The sequence below is a fragment of the Oryza brachyantha genome, chromosome 9 (genome assembly GCF_000231095.2).
Source record: "Oryza brachyantha chromosome 9, ObraRS2, whole genome shotgun sequence".
Classification (NCBI taxonomy): Eukaryota; Viridiplantae; Streptophyta; class Magnoliopsida; order Poales; family Poaceae; genus Oryza; species Oryza brachyantha.
Window position 1 is genome coordinate 8,548,052 of NC_023171.2, and position 19,672 is coordinate 8,567,723.

The 19,672-nt window shown below is 41.7% G+C and overlaps 3 protein-coding genes and 1 long non-coding RNA gene across 6 annotated transcripts; 2 read left to right on the forward strand and 2 right to left on the reverse strand.

The window, feature by feature from the left end:
* Nucleotides 1-851, reverse strand: LOC102719044 (centromere protein V). The gene has a single exon (XM_006661136.3). It carries the CDS (start codon nt 791-793, stop codon nt 332-334), a length of 462 nt encoding a protein of 153 aa, XP_006661199.2. The 5' UTR covers nt 794-851; the 3' UTR covers nt 1-331.
* Nucleotides 852-4,551: 3,700 nt separating this feature from the next.
* On the reverse strand, nt 4,552-7,987 carry LOC102707896 (protein trichome birefringence-like 14). 3 transcript variants are annotated; one of them, XM_006660543.2, is made up of 5 exons: nt 7,835-7,987; nt 6,885-7,148; nt 6,686-6,742; nt 6,320-6,515; nt 4,552-6,241 (listed from the first exon to the last, which is right to left on the reverse strand). In XM_006660543.2, exons 2-5 carry the CDS (start codon nt 7,039-7,041, stop codon nt 5,407-5,409), a joined length of 1,245 nt encoding a protein of 414 aa, XP_006660606.1. In that variant the 5' UTR covers nt 7,042-7,148; nt 7,835-7,987; the 3' UTR covers nt 4,552-5,406. The 3 variants fall into 3 exon arrangements, with proteins under 3 accessions (XP_006660606.1, XP_015696663.1, XP_006660607.1); XM_015841177.1 differs by having other exon boundaries at nt 7,551-7,987; XM_006660544.2 differs by having other exon boundaries at nt 4,552-5,340; nt 5,499-6,241; nt 6,885-7,987.
* A 5,107-nt stretch (nt 7,988-13,094) lies between these two features.
* Nucleotides 13,095-13,660, forward strand: LOC107304963. Its single transcript, XR_001551024.1, has 2 exons — nt 13,095-13,184; nt 13,288-13,660. It is a non-coding gene; the product is annotated as an uncharacterized LOC107304963 (long non-coding RNA).
* A 954-nt stretch (nt 13,661-14,614) lies between these two features.
* LOC102719326 (cleavage and polyadenylation specificity factor subunit 3-II) lies at nt 14,615-19,364 on the forward strand. Its single transcript, XM_006661137.3, has 13 exons — nt 14,615-14,727; nt 14,813-14,996; nt 15,074-15,146; nt 15,495-15,612; nt 15,743-15,816; nt 15,938-16,074; nt 16,545-16,608; nt 17,019-17,084; nt 17,428-17,497; nt 17,574-17,678; nt 17,829-17,970; nt 18,283-18,379; nt 18,698-19,364. Exons 1-13 carry the CDS (start codon nt 14,703-14,705, stop codon nt 19,178-19,180), a joined length of 1,638 nt encoding a protein of 545 aa, XP_006661200.1. The 5' UTR covers nt 14,615-14,702; the 3' UTR covers nt 19,181-19,364.
* Nucleotides 19,365-19,672: the final 308 nt, after the last annotated feature.

The following is a 19,672-nucleotide window of genomic DNA, read 5'->3' on the forward strand; positions in this document are numbered from 1 at the left end:
GAAAGCATAAACATGAATCACATGTCCGGCTTTGCCAATTGCATATAATTAAATCTACATATAACATATGCACCAGATGGCAAACTGCATGTCCTCATCTTCATCTTCTAATCCCAATTAATTTCATCTAATAACAGTTTTAGTGAACATGATACAGCAAAAGCAGTGAAAACATCTATTTTGGATTTCCCGGTTGCAACACATTTATGCAACTAAGTAACACACATACTGCACGCATCCATATAAATATATCGATTATTCAATTATTCTCACACAGTAATAGTTTCTTAACAGTTAACACTGAAGAAGCTCACAACACAACAGCTAGGTCTTACTCGGCCGCCGCCGGCGGGGGCGGCGGCGCTGGAGCAGCCTCCTGGGGCTTGGAGAAGCCGGAGATGCCGCTCCCCGCGAACCACTTCTCCCAGTTCCTCCCGTCGGCGTGCCTGTACTCGACGTGCGACAGGGTGCCCGGGTCGACGCAGGCGACGGTGATGGCGACGCCGTCGGGGTTGGCGCGCGGGGTGTAGAAGGAGGTGATGCCGCAGGCCTTGCAGAAGGTGTGCTTGGCCTTGTGGGTGCCGAAGGTGTAGGTGGTGAGGAACCCCGCGGCGGCCGGGTCGAGCGCGAACCTGGCGGTGGGGACGACGAAGTGGGTGTTCCCACGCATGGAGCAGTCGGAGCAGTTGCAGATCCACGCCACCACGCTCGCCGGCGCCTCCGCCGTCCACCTCACCCGCCGGCAGTGGCACCCGCCGCTGTGCACCACGTCGGCCGGCGCCTCGGAGCTCATCGCCGCGTGCTCGTCTCCGCCTCCTCCTGGTCTTCTCTTCTCGATACTTGAAGAACTGTCACTTGGGTTAGTTGGCTAGGGCCGGGGCGGCGTAGTTAACTTATTCCACCTCGTTTTTCTTTCTTGTCATATTTTTTAAAAAAAATTTCTATAGAAAAGTTATTTTAAAAAATCATAATAATCTAATTTATATTTTTTAATAATTAATTAATCAGGTACTAATCTATTACTACGTTTTCCGTACTAAGATACGTTAACTTACCCATATCATGCAGAAAGTGGTCTAGGGAGAGTTATTTGCTATTATGATACTCAATAGAGCGGGCTTCACTAAAATAGTATCCCATTACGGGCTTCATCAAAATGATACTTCTAAAAGAGGAGTTTCGCTAAAATAGTGCTTTGACCGGTTTTAGCTCATTTTCTATTGTTTTATCACAAACTGGACATGTAAAAGGATAAATATACCTTTGGCGTCTATTTTATAACATAACATAAATTTAAAACAACTTTTACGGCAAAACCTTTGATTACAAAAATATCATCTCACGACACAAGTAATAAAATTCACATCTAATGCAACATGCAATATTTTTTGAAAAAAAGAGGCCAAATACCAAAAACAATATTTTGTGGTGCTATTATGATGTAAGGATTAGTATTTGATGTTCATTATCTATTTTTGGCATTTGGGATTTTTTTGCAAAAAAATATTGCTTATTGCGTGAGATGTTATTTTTATTATTTATATCGTTTACTGTAAAGTTGTTTTAAATTCATATTATGTCATAAAGTAGGTGTTAGGGGTATATTTGTCCTTTTACATGTCCAGTTTGTGATAAAACATAAAAAAATGAGCTAAAATCGGTCAAAGTACCATTTTGGCGAAACCCCTCTTTTAGGAGTACCATTTTAACGAAACCCATGACGAGGATACTATTTTGACGAATCCCACCTTATTGAGTACCATAATAGCAAATAACTCCACTAGGGCCGCATCCGTTCACCCTCTAAGTTAACCTCATTTTCCACGCATATGTTTTCCGAACCGTTAAACGATGTATTTTTTTCTAAAAAATTTTCTATAAAAAAGTTGTTTTAAAAATTTATATTAATCCATTATATATTTTTAATAATTAATTAATCATGTACAAATTTATTACTACATTTTCCGTGTCCGGGTAAGTTAACCCCTACACAAACAAACACGGCTAGGGCAACTCTAGCGTTAGTTCTAAGAGAGTGACAAGAGGAGATTGAGAACCAGCTGAGGTACACTAAGTGGAACGGGTGGTGCTAATTTGAAGGGGTGATGCTAAGTTAGAAACGTTTTGGCATCAGTGCTAGATTTAGCATCCAATCTAAGAGTTAGAAAATTATTTATCTGCTTCTGGTTCACTTGCCCGCGAGGAGAGACGGGAGGGATGCAACGGTGAAATGAACTCTTTTCCTGCTGGATGATACTAGTACATTGAAGAGAAAAGAATAAATTAGCGCTATAGTACATGGTAGACTTTAGCTTCATTCTTATGAACAAATACTAAAGGTGCCCAAGGGCATGAACAGCAAGCATCCTCGTTTGAGTGGTCTTAAAAGCCACATAGACATAAGCCGCTCGATTAAAATTTAGAGTTTATACGATGCATAGTGTCTCAAGTAGTAGCATTAACTTTTCAAATTAGCCTCTAATATTTTATAGATTTATATATAGGTTCAAACTTTTACACTCAACACCTCACAAACATAAAACAAATATAAAATACCCGAAACCACTTTCCCCTTCCTTGGCGTGGGATCTGGACTGGTGCGGGTGGCGCGGCACGGCTTCGACGGGCAGACCTCAGGCGGTGGGCCGTGACTCCGCTGGCGCAGATGTCGGAAGGAGCTCTGGTGGCCACACCTTGGGTGGCCGGTAGCGCCTCCAGCGGGCGGAACTGGAGCAGTGGGGCCGTCAGCATGGATGTCGGCTCAGGTGGGCGCACCTTTAGCGACGGGGAGCGGCTCCGATGAGCGGGGCCACCGACGCGGATGTCAGGTAGAACTCCGATGGCAAGGCGCACCTCCAATGGGTGGAGCTTGGTCGCGCACACCACATGAGTAGGTGTTGCAAGTACCTTTCTTTAACAAGGATACTGTCTCCTGCAGAAACGACAAGCAACTCTGCAGAGCCACCATCGCCCACACCTTCTCTCCTCCACATAATCACGATGTCGACGTGGACTGACGAGGCCACTCGCCACATGTACACATTGTTTATGCACTAAGCGTTAACTGCGAGAAGACCTAATAGATCAGCGACTAGGCTATCAGGGTATACATAGTGAAATCCACTCCTATGAGTGGTTTCACCATGTCATGTGCCATATAAACTGAGGGTGAGTACTACATCCCACAATGTAAGCCATCACCTACCTCTTTAAATTTCAGTCCTTCATTTTTTTTGCCAAGCCATCATCTTCTCTCCCCTCTCAAATCCCCTCCAGCTTCCTCCCCTCTTCCACCTCTCTCTCCCCGACGATGGAGCTCGGGTGGCGGACTGACGCCGACCTCAGCGATGGCGATGGGCCGACCTCAGCTGCGGTAGAGGACCTTGAGCCTTTCTCCAGCTTTTCAAGTTAGCCCCTAATATTTTATCGATACACATATAGGTCCAAACGTTTAAACACAATACCTTAGATGCATAAAACTAATATAAAATACCCCCAAACCACTTTCCCCTCTCTCTCAAGCATTATCATCATGCGGAAAGTTCCCACACGAACGGTCATTATTTTCTCTTTGGCATATAACTCTTTTCCTTTTTTGGAAAGTTTATATGTATAAAGTTTACATATTTGATTTCAATTAGAACTAGGATTTGATTTTTCCTATTTTAAATCCATATGTTTATATGACTATATTAAAAAAGTATATATACAAAGTTTATATATTTAGCTTTATACATGTAAAATTTATATTCTTAAATTTTATACGCATATAGTTTATATATGTCTAAATAAAATGTTCCGCGAACATTTGCTAAATAGACTTACCCACCAAATCTAATATGATATAATTTGGTCAAAGGAATTTTCATGTGAGGAATTGGCTAGCTGTCAATCTGTCATTTGCTGAGAGAGAGAGGAGGGGAGTCCAAAGATTATTTTTGAGAAATATTATTTTTTTAATGGAAAATCGCAAAATTAGAGACCGTCCGTGGAAAATCGCAAATCCAGCTCCTATCGAACTATCGTAGTTCGATAGGACCACTATCAAACGGCCAGCAGTCGACTGGGAAGAAGATTAAACGGCTGCGAGTTTAACAGAGCCTGTCAAATTGCCCCTGTTCAACAGGCCCTCAACAGGAGCATGTCGAACTGTGACAGGCCATGGACAGGGGCGGTAGGAGGGCCCAATCGGCTTGCAGCAGTTCGACGGGCTGCGCGGCACCAGGTGGTGGGCCCAGTCAAACGTTGGGTGTTTGATAGGCCCCCTGTCAAACAATAACAGTTCGACAAGGCCCAATAGACTACCCACCGTTCAACAGACAGCTACATTTGTGATTTTCTGCGGACAGCCTCTAATTTTACGATTTTCCATTAAAATAATATTATTTCTTAAAAAAAATTCGAGTCCAAACAACAGAATTACAATTTACAAGCAAAATAAAATTTGTGAATAAAATTTTTATTACATGGTCTTAGCGATCTAAAAGCAAATGATCTAAAGTAAGCTACAATTAAAAAACCTCAAAATCAACATTAAATTAAAAATTGACTTATAAATATAAATAAAAGGGAAAAGATGAGGGCATAGATGTTTGTCATCAGTTTGTACGTTCTGTTGACAGTGCAGCCAATGGAAGAAAGACAGTTGGCCCTACATTATTTACAAGGTGAATTGAATGCCCTATAGGAAGGCTTCTGGTGACAGTAGTTGGCAAATGGTTATGCATCTTCTTCACACAAATCCCATTCTACCTTCATAAACCAATCAGTTTGGTAAGACCCTATACTTGTGAATCTGAGCATTTCATTTGTTTGTTTAGCAACACAGCGAAGATATCACTCCAATAGGAGAAAAGACAAATAGATAATCGACAGATTTTGCACAATGGACAAATCCCATGTTTATATTTCTTCTGGAGTATGTATAACCCCTACAATGATTACATGAAACTATTCAAATGTTACAACATTCGAAATGAGTTTGTAGTTACAGACATGAAACAAGAATTCTAACTCAAAAAAGTCTAAGAGCATATAGCACTTTGGTCAACTAGCGTGTGTGTTTGGTCAACTTGCGTGTGTATTTCTAAAGAATATACGGTGCACATGGCAAACTGTAGACTGTGGTAGCATTTTACTCCAAATAAAATGAAAACAAAATTCGATGTACCTGGGGGACTAGTCTACAAGGCTCCGTAGCAGCAGCTAACGAATCTGAACCGAACTGTACATTAGCATCATTTCTAGTCTTTGGGTGCATTCTATCATCTTGATATTGTCAACTGCTTCCACATGGATGGCCAGAAGTTCCATAAGTTAAATGCTAAGGTGAAACAACTTCTGCATAGAAAGAACAAATGGAGCTCTACAAATTCTGTGAAAAAAAATCCACACTAAAATGCAGCACTAAATCTGTGCAATGAGGAGCTCATTCCACATGTCTGGTACACCAGGAAGGCACCAGTGCAAGCAATCGTTAATCCCCGTTGAAGCTTTACCTTTGAAAGTAGAATTAGAGATATGCCCCTCATCTCGTAGGTTTGAAATAGCAGTTATATCCAAAAGCTTAACACGAGTTCCATTCACAGCACTCTCCACAGGCAGGTCACTTGAATGATCCTGCAACACCTCACTTCCATTAGACAAGGGAATGGTATTGCCGCAGCTTCCCCCAGTGTTCCAGTCACCATTGACAAAATGCCTGGGTGATATTGTCCTCAGGAAAACTTTCATTTGAGGATACTGCACAAGTTCTGAATCCACCCATCTGGCAATGCTGTACAATGTAAGATTTTTTGCACGGTTCAGATCTGCAAGTCTACCTTTGCCTATAGGTTTCCCATCAGCGTACAATTCCCAGTGATTTCCATTGAACTTTCCTCTGTTCCAGTGATGACCTGTGTTAAGTACTAACACATCAAAACTGTGGAGATACTTCTTCAAAAATGTAACTGGACGATCAAGATGCAGTGCATAGTTAGTCACTGAATCTGTTGAATTCAGAGGTTCCAGTTCAGATAGACTAGCAGACCAGTAGAAAAGGATTGTCAAATTAGTCCCTGGAAACCGGTAAGCCCACCCATCAGGTCTTAAAGCACCTGGAGCTTTGACTAGGCCATATTTCCATCCAACATCTTCAACTTCTGGGCTGTATTTACCGCCTGTAGCTATACACATCATGGACTGAAATTGCTGTCTGCCAAGAGAATCACCAACAAAAGCAAGAGTTTTATGCCTCAACCTGCAAGCCTCAGAAAATGTTAAAAGCAGTCCAGTCATATAGGACATCCAAACCAAAAGGGAAGTCGAAGTATAATACCTCCTCAAAATGTTAGGCCCTGAAAACTCAGGCATCTCACATCCATGTGGCTGCCACCGAAAATTCTCATAAGAGAAGTCTGCACGTTCCATCATTCGACAAGCCCACATCTTTGATAGCCACTGTTTGCACTCATTACCGGAATAGAGTGGCCGCTTCTTGTCTGCCACCCATTTCCCTTTTGCATAATTACAATCTGAGGTAAAAACAAGATTCTGTTACAAAGATTCATGTTTGGAAACAATCAGTGTCATTAGGAATTGCCTTCCAATACTTGAGAGGCAAACAATAAGCATCAGTCAGCAGTACACAAATGAAAAATGCAGTATTGCACTTAGCACATGTCATACAAGCAATTAAAACTACCTTTGTTCCGTCTAGCAGTACTATCTGCAAGAAGTTGCTGCTCCTGCTGTAGGAAACCTGACATCAGAAGGGCCATGCAATGAACTTGTGAGCAAAAATGGCAATAGCATAGGGTGGATAGTGCAGAGTTAATGTTAATCAGCATAACAATCCATTATAGTAGTATCTAAATTTCAGGAGAAAAAAAGTAGGGAAGAACCTTGAGATAAAATTTTCAACTTTTCTGGTGTTGAGCTGAAGATCGTGAGCACTGGAGCTTCTTCCAGTGACAAGATAACAACCAGCACGGTGAGGAGAGCCGCGAGGCCGAGGCATAGTTTTCTGAGAAGAGGTCTATGTAGACACCCACCTTTCATCCCAGAAAGGTCTTACCTGAAACAACCTTGGAAAGGTAGCATAGGACTTTAGCCTCCTCCAAGGAACTCAGATATATCGCTCTAAATTGATGGCATCAACATCAATCCTGCAAATGTAGATGAAACAATCAGGTCCGTGGCTGCAAACAGCTCATAGAAAGATAGCCAATGCCTGATGCATGAAAGATAGAAAACGCATACACAGCTGTTCAAAGCTGTGAGCTGCAAGCTAAGGACGAAACTGTTCTTGGATCACTAGCACAACATATAAATGATTCTCAGGACACAAATGGCTGCAGTTAGAACTGAACAAGCTCAAAGATCTAGAGTGCTGCACACATCATCAGAGCAAGGCAGGAAAACGATAAGTGATTAACCGTCTTCCCCCCATCAACGAGCAACTATCTGACCAATTCCAGAGCGAGCAGCGATGTGCGGAGACTCAGCAAAAAACGACCCGACCCATTCAAACATCGAGCCCAAAAAACTATGGGGGATTTTTCGGCAACCTCCAAACGACGACGCGCAAAATTGTTTCCTAGGAGGCGTGCCAGCCAGACTGCTTCCATTTGATCCCAAGCAAGCCTCAATTTCCGCCCGGATCAGCGTCACAATAGAAACCGCAGCCCCTCCGCCGACGCGCGATGTAGGCGCGAGGAACAGGAGGCGAGATCCCCCTGGGACTGGAGTCAGATCGACCACAAGGGAGGGACGGAACGAACCAACCAAGACCAGCGCGAGCTTGCTCTCTGCACTCAGGTTGCAGCAAGCACAGGAGGAGGAGAGAACGAACCCGGGAGAATCCAGCACGGCCTCGCCTGGACGGGCGGCGAGAGAGAGCGTGTGTGGGGGCTCGCGCGAGGAAGACGGTGGGAGACGACGGGGATTGGTTGGAGATGGACGCGGCCGGCGGAGTTGGGTCGGGGATGCGAGCGGGGGTCACACGTCTCGCCATCTCGACTCGGTTAATTTGGTCTTTGGTTTACGATCGTATAAAAACTAGATTTCCTAAGTTAAAAACATATGATTAATTGGTCCTGACAAAAAAGCGACGTGGGGTGGGTGTGGTTTAATCACGTTGGATTAGTGGGTTGTAGGTTGTGTTTGGAGTTTCATTTTTAATTTGGTCTTTTTATTAACCAATGGGGCCGACCGAATTGATAAAAAAAAAATCGGTCTCGCTAACTCGGACCAAATTAATGATTGATTTTTTTTTGGTATGGATGTTCCGTTTTTGTTTTTTTCTGCCCACCCCGGCTAATAGCCTGATTACGAGGCGTAAACGGTTTATCTGAGATCAATAAATAATCCACACAATTATTAGTTGTGAAGTTATAATTTAACTATAGACTTTTATGGTTTGAGAAAATCTAAGAAATAATGTTAACAAATATCAGATTTTAAAAAATGTCATCGTGAGTATGAGTTCTACCTAATATCACTCTACAACCAACTTTGTCTAATAAATATCATCATTATTAGTATTCCATCGGCAATTCTCAGTTAGATGCTATAAGATTATTTAACGACGCAAGATGGACAGAACCCTAATGACGATGGTGTTTATTAGACAAAGTCGTTTGTATGATCGTATTTTGTAGAACTTATACTCATCAATGATATTTTTTAGACTTATGCGTTCAGAAGTGACCTTTCTTATATTTTCTGCTAGGGTTTATACGCATAACACTATTATCTTTATGAGTTATAAGTTTATAGTTCTGGGATAAATCAATGTTAAATTTTTGTATGGCGAAAGAAAATTATCCAAATGGTATTAAGATTGAGGAAAAAATATTACAAGGAACATGACAAAAAGGCTATTGATGTTGGTTGTGCACTAGAGTGCACGCCCAGGCCCTGCATGCTAACCGCACACATACACCATTGAGAGTGGAACCTAGCATGAAACCAATTGCCACTAGTTTTGTGACGTGATGCCTTATTAATCTTGCTCTAAGTAGTCTTCATAGAGCTTCTAAATTGTAAAGATAACTAGTAATCGTGCACATACAATACACGTTCCACAATATTTATTCTTAAACATTTTATGTCTATGAACCTACTATATATAAAGTGAATCTACAATCAAATAAGAACTTGTTGCTAATTGTTTAAGACAAAATCAAATAGTAAAGTGGAAGGGAAAGAGATCCAACCAAAACAAAGAAATTTTTGGTGCCGGCGCCGATCGAGAGAGCGGGCACGGCGGCGACGGCCTGCGCTGGGGCGCCGAAGGTGTGCGCCAGCCGGTCGGAGTGGGGCAGACGATAGCGGGAAGCGGCGGCGGCGACCTGCGTTGGGGCGCTGGAGGTGGACGTCGGCTGGTCGGAGGTTGGGGGTAGTCACCAATTGATGGGGGCAGGCGGCAGTACCGTGGCTGGTGGGAAGAGCGGGCCAGTGACAGCTTGCGCCGGGCTACGATGGTGGCTTGCTGGCGTCCGGGAGAGCGTCGTGATTTTGGTGGAGGAGTCGGGGACGATTTTGGTGGAGTAGTCAGGGGGTGTGTCCTATGTAGGATTGCAAGAGAGAGTTGTTTTAGATCGTTCTGGACCATTGGATATGTAAATCTAATGGTGGAAAATTAATCGAGTAAATTTTGTGTACATTTATTGGTGTGGCCATAAAAAAATTATAACTCCTCCTTTTTATATTAGTATAGATATGGAGTTGTGAATTTAGGAAAAATATAACTCTAATTTTTGAAGAATTTAGTTGTCATATAAACCCTAGCTGCAACCCATGTCCTTCTCATCACCGCCAACGTAAGACGATGGAGTGGCGTGTAGGGAGGGTGTCAGGGTCACAATAAGGCATCACCTTCGATGGTTGAGTGCAGCACGGGACGATGGGGACTTATATAGGTGCCTATAAGGCCTTGCCAGACCTGAACATCAATGAGGAAAGTCGTTGCAAGACACGAGGTAAGGCGGCGGCACCATCGAACGAGGGTGAGCTATAGCGAGTCGTGAGGTGGCACGGTCTATGAGGACTCATGGATACGGTAGTTGGGGGCTATAGATTTGGATGCCACCAAGAACAACCAATCAGGTGCGCAAGACGACTTGAGTGAATGTGTAGCTGATGACATGAGCAGTGGTATGCCCTTGGTCCTCAATTCACCTATGTTGGTACCGACATGTACCTATCCAACTCCGTTGACAGTGTGGAGCTAGTTCTAGAGGCAACAACAATGTTTAACCGACATCGATGATGTATATGAGTGACACTAACCTTCTATAGGTGGTGTCATAGCATCTTTCCTCACCTTGATGCTTCGGAGTGAACTCTCTATATGAAAAATCTAGTTTTAGATATCCAAAGCGGTCATCTTGAAGACATCATTGAAGCCCCTTCGTTGGTGAGGTGTCCTAAGTGATGATATTACGATGGTGGTAAGATTTAGACCAATAATTCAGTTACAAGACAGTGACTTCGCTATTGCTCAACGTTAGTCTCCAGCTACGGTGCGAGCAAAATTGAATCTTACATATAAAGGGTGGTGTCCTGGGTGGGTGGAGGGGTTGGCCACGTCAGCGCAATTGTTTGGACCGTCCAATCTAAGATGGATGGATGGGATTGGTCTGAATGGAATCTTGTGAATATAATGATTGACTACTAATCTAGGAGACTATGCTTCTTGTTTTAAGGAAGACAAACACTACATACAACTCACAAGCTGCTCGGATTTTTTGGTCATTAGACTGATATTCTAAGTATTATTCTTGTTTTCAACTTAAATCGTGATTTTGTTATCCACAAGCGTTCAACCTACTTATTTTTTAATAATTGGCTACAACTTATTTGAGATAAAAGGCCAGAATGACTTTTATTATCTTAAGAAAATAACTTAGTATTTTTGTTTGATTCGTCTACAGCTCCACGCGAGAATTCAGGGAGCCGAAGTGTGCCACAAAAAAAGGTTGGCTATGGAATCTGCTCGTTCAAAAAGCCAAAAAAAAAAAAAATTCACCGGACAAACCATGCAGCCAAAACGTACATTAATCACCCAGCTTGCTTTGGAACTACCACCAAGAAAAGAATCAGATCAAGGTCGGCTTAACCAAGCAATCACCCAAAAAGAAAAATGAAAGAGAAAGAGACGACGACGAATGTTCCTTTCTTGCAACGCGAGCAAATGAAATGCTCCACGAGAGCCTGATGATCATAGCCTACCTAACGCAGCAAAGCAAGCCCTTTCTTCAGAGTTGGTCTTCAGAGTTGGTTGTTCCCTTTGTAACAAACACACGAGTCTTGTTACTCACTGCCAATGTTCAGGGTCATCTTTTGGATTTTTAAAATAAAAAAGTCAAACGACATATTTGTAAACAGAAAATAATTTACGAATAAATATTTTATATACGTGTTCATAGCGATTTAAAAAACCTAAACTGGAAAATAAACTACAATTTGTAAATAGAAAATAATTTATGAAAGAAAATTTTAAATACATGCTCAAGTGATTTAAAAACCTAAACTGGAAAAATAAACTACAATGAAAAAAATTCTCAACATCAACTCTAAATTTATAGTTAAAAGTTTAAATTTTATCTTATAAATATAAGCAAATGCCAAAATACGGGGACATCTGAGTTTAGTTAGCCTCACCTCAGTCAAACTCAGCTGGCACTTGGCAGGGTTACTTTAATTTTTTTTTCCTCCATGAATGCAGTTTACCATTGGCAATCATTTTAAGCATACGAGTTCGAGCTTGGCACCGGACAAACGGCTGCCACAAACACAAGCTAAAAAGTTGGTCGATCCAGTGAGTCACTGCCACAACAGAAAGTGGATCTCAGTGTCGATGCTGTTGTCTTCCTGAACATCCTTCAGAAAAAGCCAGGGATGCGACTTGGGCACTTCAATAATGCGCCCTGCTCTGCTCCCCACAGAGATTGTTCATTCCATGTGCCCAGCCACTTCAGAGATCCAGGCACCGAAAGAAGCTCACCTACACGTGTTGCATCTGGAGCATCATGTCAACCCTAAATACCACCGAGATCAAAACAGTCCCGCTATATACGACCCATTGTACTTCCTGAGTATGACTAAAACACTGCGACCATTGATTAGGTAAAGAGGGTTAAGTGAGTGGCGCTGCAGCTGTTGGATGGTCGAGTCGTACGCATAGCAATTTTTAGATGAAAATTGTCAGGCCAATCAGTAGTAACTAGTTGGTGCTTCATTTCACAGCTTTATTTTGCTTCATCAGTCATGATCAAATGAACAGATGAAATAGTTTTCCATTATCTAGCAAGAGAAGCAAGAACCAATGGTAGTGGCATTCCTCATAACAGGTTCTAGAAGAGAGTTTGCTGATGCATCATTGTCGAGCAATAAAAAGGGTGATGTGCATAGTATTAGTGGTGGTGCTTTGCCAAATTGGGCATGAGAATTCCAAGCATCGATCAGATCATCAGCTGCAACGTCCAAGTAAATGAGAATGTGCTGCTGTAGCATGATTAGGCCGAAAAGGCACTTAACCCTGGGTGCTGCTTCGCCTTTTCAAAGAATTCCAGCAGTCCAATGGTGAAGCAGAGAGACACATTTTTTGAGAACCACATCAATCTTGAGTGGCAGTGCATCCTGTATGGAAGCAAGGCCTGTGATAGATAAATGGCATTGAAAATTGAATTGAACTTCAGATATGTATGGTCAACGAATGCATCCATAAGAGTTTTTTAAAAAAGGACCAGGTGTAATTCTGACCAAACAGTTGTAAGAACTACCACACGTTTTTGGCAACTCGTGTTTCCGCAATCTAGTAATGCTTTTCATTTTTAAACACAAGACATGCAATGCTTTGCTTCACATCCTGAGACTGCATCGTCCTAAGATCGCACGATCACAACAGAAAATGCAGTAAGTTATTAAACTAAACTATCACATTACCAATTCGCTACTGAAAACAAGTTGTTTGCTTGAGCATGTGCGAAAACACTAATCGAATTGTTAGTGTCTTGTGATGACACATGACTGGGACCAACTTCAAAGATCTCCCAGCTGACAAGTGCGCTTGTTTTTTTTTTTTTTTTTTTGGTTTAAAGAACCGGAGGCCACTTCCACAGAGCGACAAACCAGGAAAGCTTGCACTTAGATCTCCATTTGGTTGTAAAGAATAATTAAAGAAGAGAGCCACAAAGGTGCCAAGAAAAAGTTTGTGCTCAAAGAATATGCTAAGTAGATCCTTCCCAGCTCGAGCCTAGAAAAAGGCCCAGCATTGCTAATCCATCACTAATCTTGCAGCATTCCCTTGGCCATGGCCTTCCTCGTCGTTGGCTGGTCTCAGATCATCATCCACTCCGCCGTGCGTCGCCGGAGAAGCCATGGCTGACGGCGGCAGAAGGGCCTGCAGCCTGCAGGGGCGTTGCATCTGATCGAAGAGCCTCCGGCGCGTGCAGAGGGCAACCGAGCATCTTTGGCAGTCTCCCGTATGTCCTTCCTTTTGAATCAAATTATAGACAGTACGATCTCCAGAATTCATCTGAACTCGTGTACTGTAAAGATGTGATCAGTGCTGATCACCTGTTTAATCTCTTGTTATGATCCTATTTGTTCCAATTGTATGTGCGTCAAGTATATGAAGGATTATTAATTGAAGCTAGTAATTCTATGTCCAGTGTGATGATATGAGTTCTCAAGTGGCATTTCACTAACACTATGCCTATCATCCAGAGAGGATAAACATGAAGAATCACAAGTCCGACTTTGCCAATTGCATAGAATTAAATCTACATATAGCATATACACCAGATGGCAACATGTCCTCATCTTCATCTTCTAATCTCAATTTCATCTAATAACAGTTTTTATAGAACATGATACAGCAAAACCAGTGAAAACATCTATTTTTGGAATTCCCATCTGCAACATATTTATGCAACTAATTAACACACAAACTGCACACATCCATATACATATATCGACTATTCATTTATTCTCGCACAGTAATAGTTTTTAGGCCATTCTCACTGGTCCTTTAATTTGACATTAATTAGGTATCACATCAAACTTTTCGATGACACGGTAAGAATTTAATTAGGAAAGAGAAGAGAACTCTTTTATTCTAATGAAAGGCTCGTGGTGTTGTTTCCAAGCAAATGAAAACCAAATGAAAGTTCATTGAGGTCAAACATTTCTTTCATCTCGATCTTATACAGGATCCACCTCCTATTTTTCTCTCATCCAACAATTACTCTTATGCAGAAATTTAAAGTCTATGAAACTGTGAAATAAAAGAGACCGCTGAGAGATGCGCTTTCATTTCATAGAAAAAACTAGAGAGCCAGAATATATATAATTTATATATATATATATTTATATAAATCTAGACAAGAATAGAAATTTTACGTCATGAAAATAATTCAGCACCTGGTTGCAAACGATAGAGCTCTTGTTGCAGTCAAGAAAGAAGATCACAAGTCACAACACAACAGCTAGGTCTTTCTCGTCGAAAAAAAAAATGTTATGACGTGGTGGGCCTGGAGGCCGAGAATGTTATGGGCATAGAGAGCAAAAGGCCCACGGCCCGCGGAAACCATCTCCTTCTAGCGGGAGGCCACCCCAACCAGCCAGCCGCACGCCCTCGTCGGAGACGACGAGCCGCCTTCGCGGGGAGGCGGCGGCGCGGGAGGAGGAGGGGCAGCAGCGGCGGCTGCGGCATGGCCATCGAGTGCCTCGTGCTAGGTACACCTCGGGCCCCGTCCTCCTCTAGTCCTCCCCTCTCCTCTTCTCCACGGATTGATTGATTGGTTGATGCGAGTTGGAGCAGGGGCAGGGCAGGAGGTCGGGAAGAGCTGCGTGGTGGTCACCATCGGCGGGAAGCGGGTCATGTTCGACTGCGGCATGCACATGGGCTACCACGACCACCGCCGCTACCCAGACTTCCCGCGCGTCCTCGCCGCCGGCGCCTCCGACTACACCGCCGCCATCTCCTGCGTCGTCATCACCCACTTGTATGTTTGCCAAAATAATAGCAGTATCTTCAGTTTCTCGCACGGTTAATAACGTTTCTGAAGTTTGTGCGTTGCAGCCATTTGGATCATATAGGGGCGCTGCCATATTTCACCGAGGTCTGCGGGTACCACGGCCCAGTTTACATGACGGTGAGTTCTAACTAGATTATGTTATGATGGCGTGGATTTGGTGTACCTAGGTGGAATGGGGTTTCATTAATAATAAAAGATTGGGGCTGGATCTGGATGCCAAATCAACTTGTCATAGTTTGGGTTTTGGTGCATCTCACCTATCAAACACTAATATCCACTCAACTTGTGAGTTGGCTGCAACTGACTGTACTTGCATAGTGGTCATGGCCCTGCATAAAAATGTTTGATGGCCTAGGGGTTCAGTGAGCCTACTGATATGGTCCATCGGTAGCATGTGAAAGCTTGACTTCTCTCGCTGAGTGATTGATCTTCGTCTCATAACTAAAATCGTTGTACCTCAAGCAGTACCCAACAAAGGCTCTAGCTCCATTGATGCTGGAAGACTATCGGAAAGTTATGGTAGATCATAGAGGAGAGGAAGAGCAATATAGCTATGAGGACATCCTACGCTGTATGAAGAAAGGTAATGTTGCGCTTGCGTGCTCGGTTTCACATTTCGTTTACTAGTCTACTTAGATATTGTGCTGGCATACAAGTATGCATGTTAGCATGTATGACAGTTCTCATTTGGTTATTTCATTGGACCCCTACAGTTATACCATTGGACCTGAAGCAGACCATTCAAGTAGATAAGGACCTTTTGATCTGTGCCTATTATGCTGGACATGTATGTGCTGTATACTTGTCTGTCCCATATTCAATGCAGTACCATTGTTTAAATTCTTGGGAAGGTAATGTTATTATTCTTCTGTACTTTCTCATCTTGTCATTATACTTCCACATGCAAGGTTCTAGGGGCTGCAATGATTTATGCAAAAGTTGGAGATGCTGCTGTTGTGTACACTGGAGATTACAATATGACACCAGATAGACATCTTGGAGCAGCGCAAATTGATCGTCTGAAGTTGGATCTCTTGATAACAGAGTATGCTAGAATCAATTATGTTATGCTCTTATGCATCATGTTTACCTTTGAAATGTTGGCCTAGTTTTGCAGGTTCTTTGTTATGTAATTATGTTTTAGCGCCACATAGTAGTAATTTGTCATCTTGTTTCTTATAGATCTTTGTGTGTCTGTCATTTAATTCTGCAACTGTCTTTATGATATCAGGTTTTCCACACAGCTACATACCAACAAACCAAGTATCTGGTTCCTCCTGTTAGCCTATGTTCCAACCTATATGTAGCTGGAGACCTCATTTTGCTAGGCATATTTTGCTACATTTTCCTTGTGATGTTTAGTTCAAATATAATGAATTATAATTGGTTTTATGGAATTGTGGTCTACCTTGTTTTGTAATGTTTACCAATAGAATGGAATATTGAGGTGCAGTTCTTTGGTGTATATGTTTTAGGTTCAATGTGTAAGTATTAAAGTAAAGTTTCCATCTGCAGATCAACTTATGCTAAAACTGTGCGTGACTCAAAGCATGCCCGAGAGAGGGAGTTCTTAAAAGCGGTATGAAACCTAAACCTTCACACAACCAATATATCTGGTTCCTTTTCTGTACTTGGTTTCTTTTGTAACACTTACGCAATCTCCATGGTGAATTGGTGATGAAAGATATGTGCTACATTTATCGATGCTCATGATTGGGCTGCTTGTAGTACTGTGCAAACTTAAATAGTTTTGTACTTTTGTGCATCTCTATGGCATGAATACCTCCAGGGAATTAGTTTTCACAAAATACTAAGTACAACTTGTGATTAGCCAAGAGTTTATCTTTTTCTTTTTTCAAGTCTTGATACATTGTCCAAAATAAATTATGTTGATTGTATGGACACGTTGAATATTTATGATCTTTACTTGCAAATTTCGCATATAGTGCTTAGTAAAGTCATCACTTTGATGAGAGTCTATTTATCTAGGTCCATAAGTGTGTCTCTGGAGGTGGCAAAGTTCTAATTCCGGCATTTGCTCTTGGAAGAGCACAGGTACTCACCACTCCTCTCTTAAATATATGTGAGGATTTATTTAATTTTTTGATGAGTTATATTATCACGGTTAAGAGTAGATCCTTTTGGAAAAAAATTCCTTCGGAGTATGCTGTTTGAAACTTCTGTAATCAGAAGTGATACACAGCTCTAATGCGGAAAAGAAATTAATATTAGCTTGAAACTCCATGGCAAAACATAGATGTAGCTATGCAGAGACTGGCATTTTATTGAACGCAATCTCCACGGTGGCATTTTATAGAAACCTACTTTGAGGTGTGGCATATTTTTTTGAGAATACAGGAGCGGCATATTACCAATCTTCTCCTCCGATGTGTGTCAGGAGCTATGCATACTATTGGATGACTATTGGGAAAGGATGAACTTGAAGATTCCTATTTATTTCTCAGCTGGTATGCGCATATTTGTCCAACTTTAACTTGCTTGTATGTATTTTCCACTTTATTTATGGTTGTATTTATTTGATAGGTTTAACCGTTCAAGCTAACATGTACTACAAAATGCTTATTGGATGGACTAGCCAAAAGATCAAGAACAGCTACACAGTTCATAACCCATTTGACTTCAAGCATGGTATGTCCTTGAAAAACACCTCATTTGAATCATATGTAGGATGAAGATAGAGCTCATCTGTTTGAGGGAAAATTTATAAACCTGCAGTATGAAACATTTGGGTTTCTGTTATGTACAGACAGCATTGATTTTTTTTTTCTCATATTGCAGTTTGCCACTTTGAGCGTTCCTTCATTAACAATCCTGGTCCATGTGTTCTTTTTGCAACACCTGGTATGATTAGCGGTGGATTTTCCCTGGAGGTGTTTAAGAAATGGGCCCCATCAGAAAAAAATCTAGTTACACTTCCTGGGTATTATTCTAAACTTTCGTAATATATTGTTTCTTCCCTATTTCCTGATATTGTTAGAAACTTTGTTTGTTTGCTGAATAAATTACTTCTCGATTTCTAGGACAATTGGACATAACGATGCTGTCCTTTTTATTGGATATATGAATGTTTCTTTATCATTCATATATGCATTTTTCTGCTTCAATTGTGACTTGTGACCAAATTCTATATTTTTCTGGAAAAGGAAATTGGACTGCTTGCTTGCAATTTTTATTCTGTGATCTTTGTATTGTTGTATTTTGAGATCACCTTACTTTGCTGCTTTCCGTGTAGATATTGTGTTGCTGGAACTATCGGCCATAAGTTGATGTCTGGAAAACCTACCAAGGTTGACATAGACAAGGACACCCATATTGATGTCAGATGTCAGGTTGCTCCACTTTATTTCCACTTTTGTGTAAAGAGAGTTTGTTTTCAAATTCAAGGAAAATGATCCTGCTTAGAACTTAGTTCTTTCACATCTGATTATTGTGGAACATGATTTCTCAAATTTCTGTTGTTTAAAATATATTCAAGTATTATAATATTATCTCTAGAGTGCAAAACATAAATATTAGCAACGCCAGATCATCTGATATCTTAAATTTTCCATTTTGCCCCTTTGATTATCTTGCTATTTTGAAATTCCTATTACAAACCTTTGTACTCCCTGTTTGTACTATACTAAGTTTTCTTCTTTGTGCAACAGATCCATCAATTATCGTTCAGTCCTCATACAGACTCAAAGGGGATCATGGATCTTACTGAATTTCTTTCACCCAATCATGTAATTCTTGTTCATGGTGAAAAGCCTCAGATGGCTTTCTTGAAGGAGAGAATTGAATCCGAATTGGGGATTCAATGCTGTTACCCAGCTAACAACGAGTCCGTCACTATTCCGACAACTCAGAATTTAAAAATAAACGCCACAGAGAAATTCATCACGAGCTGCTGTGTTGATAGAACTGAAAACAATCCACAGAACCGGAGCCTAGTATTTGGTAGCGACATGCCAGAAGGTTGCAATACTGAAGGAGTAGCTGAGGGCATTCTTCTGATGGAGAAGTCCAAGGCACCGAAGATTTTGTGCGAGGACGAGCTTCTTCACTCCCTGGGCATGGAAAAGCATTATGTCCATTTTGAACCACTGCATTCCTCCAGGACTGAGGAGGAAAACACAGTGCTGGAATGAATGAATGAATGAATGGACAATTCTTTCTTGTTAACTACTCTAGACTTTTGAGAGGTATGGACAGTGGAGGTGAATAGAGTTGTGTAGTTAGAGACGGGCTGTTATGAAGAGAAAAAAAAGAACATGTGCATGCGTCACTTCATTTTGGTCGATTGAACCTCATTTTTCCTCTGTTCTTTTGAAATCTGGTTTTAGAGAAGTTTATATATATATATATATATATATATATATATATCTTCCATTCTCACACTGACCCGACGTGGCCGCTTCTGGGAGCTAGCTTCCCTCCCGACGCCAGCGACGGCCGTGGCCGCCATAGATGACCGCACGACGGTGCCGATCCTCGCGACGAGACTGCTCATATAGCCGGCCCACCCAATCACTCACCGAGCGAACCCCAGTCGCCTCAGCACACTAGAGCGCAGCAGGAGGCTCGCTTATATAGGCTTGATCGCTCTGCTCGTGTACGACCTCCCGTCGCTAAATGTTGTG

Bases quoted from the DNA above. Each gene is read 5' to 3' on its own strand.
- LOC102719326 (XM_006661137.3), top strand. From the start codon at position 14,703: ATGGCCATCGAGTGCCTCGTGCTAG. The intron at 16,075-16,544 runs GTATGCTAGAAT...TTCCATCTGCAG, and splicing joins TTGGATCTCTTGATAACAGA to ATCAACTTATGCTAAAACTG. The intron at 18,380-18,697 runs GTTGCTCCACTT...TTTGTGCAACAG, and splicing joins ATATTGATGTCAGATGTCAG to ATCCATCAATTATCGTTCAG.
- LOC102707896 (XM_006660543.2), bottom strand. From the start codon at position 7,041: ATGAAAGGTGGGTGTCTACATAGACCTCTTCTCAGAAAACTATGCCTC. The intron at 6,743-6,884 runs GTTCTTCCCTAC...TTCTGATGTCAG, and splicing joins GTTGAAAATTTTATCTCAAG to GTTTCCTACAGCAGGAGCAG. The intron at 6,242-6,319 runs GTATTATACTTC...TGAGGCTTGCAG, and splicing joins GGGCCTAACATTTTGAGGAG to GTTGAGGCATAAAACTCTTG.
- LOC102719044 (XM_006661136.3), bottom strand. From the start codon at position 793: ATGAGCTCCGAGGCGCCGGCCGACGTGGTGCACAGCGGCGGGTGCCAC.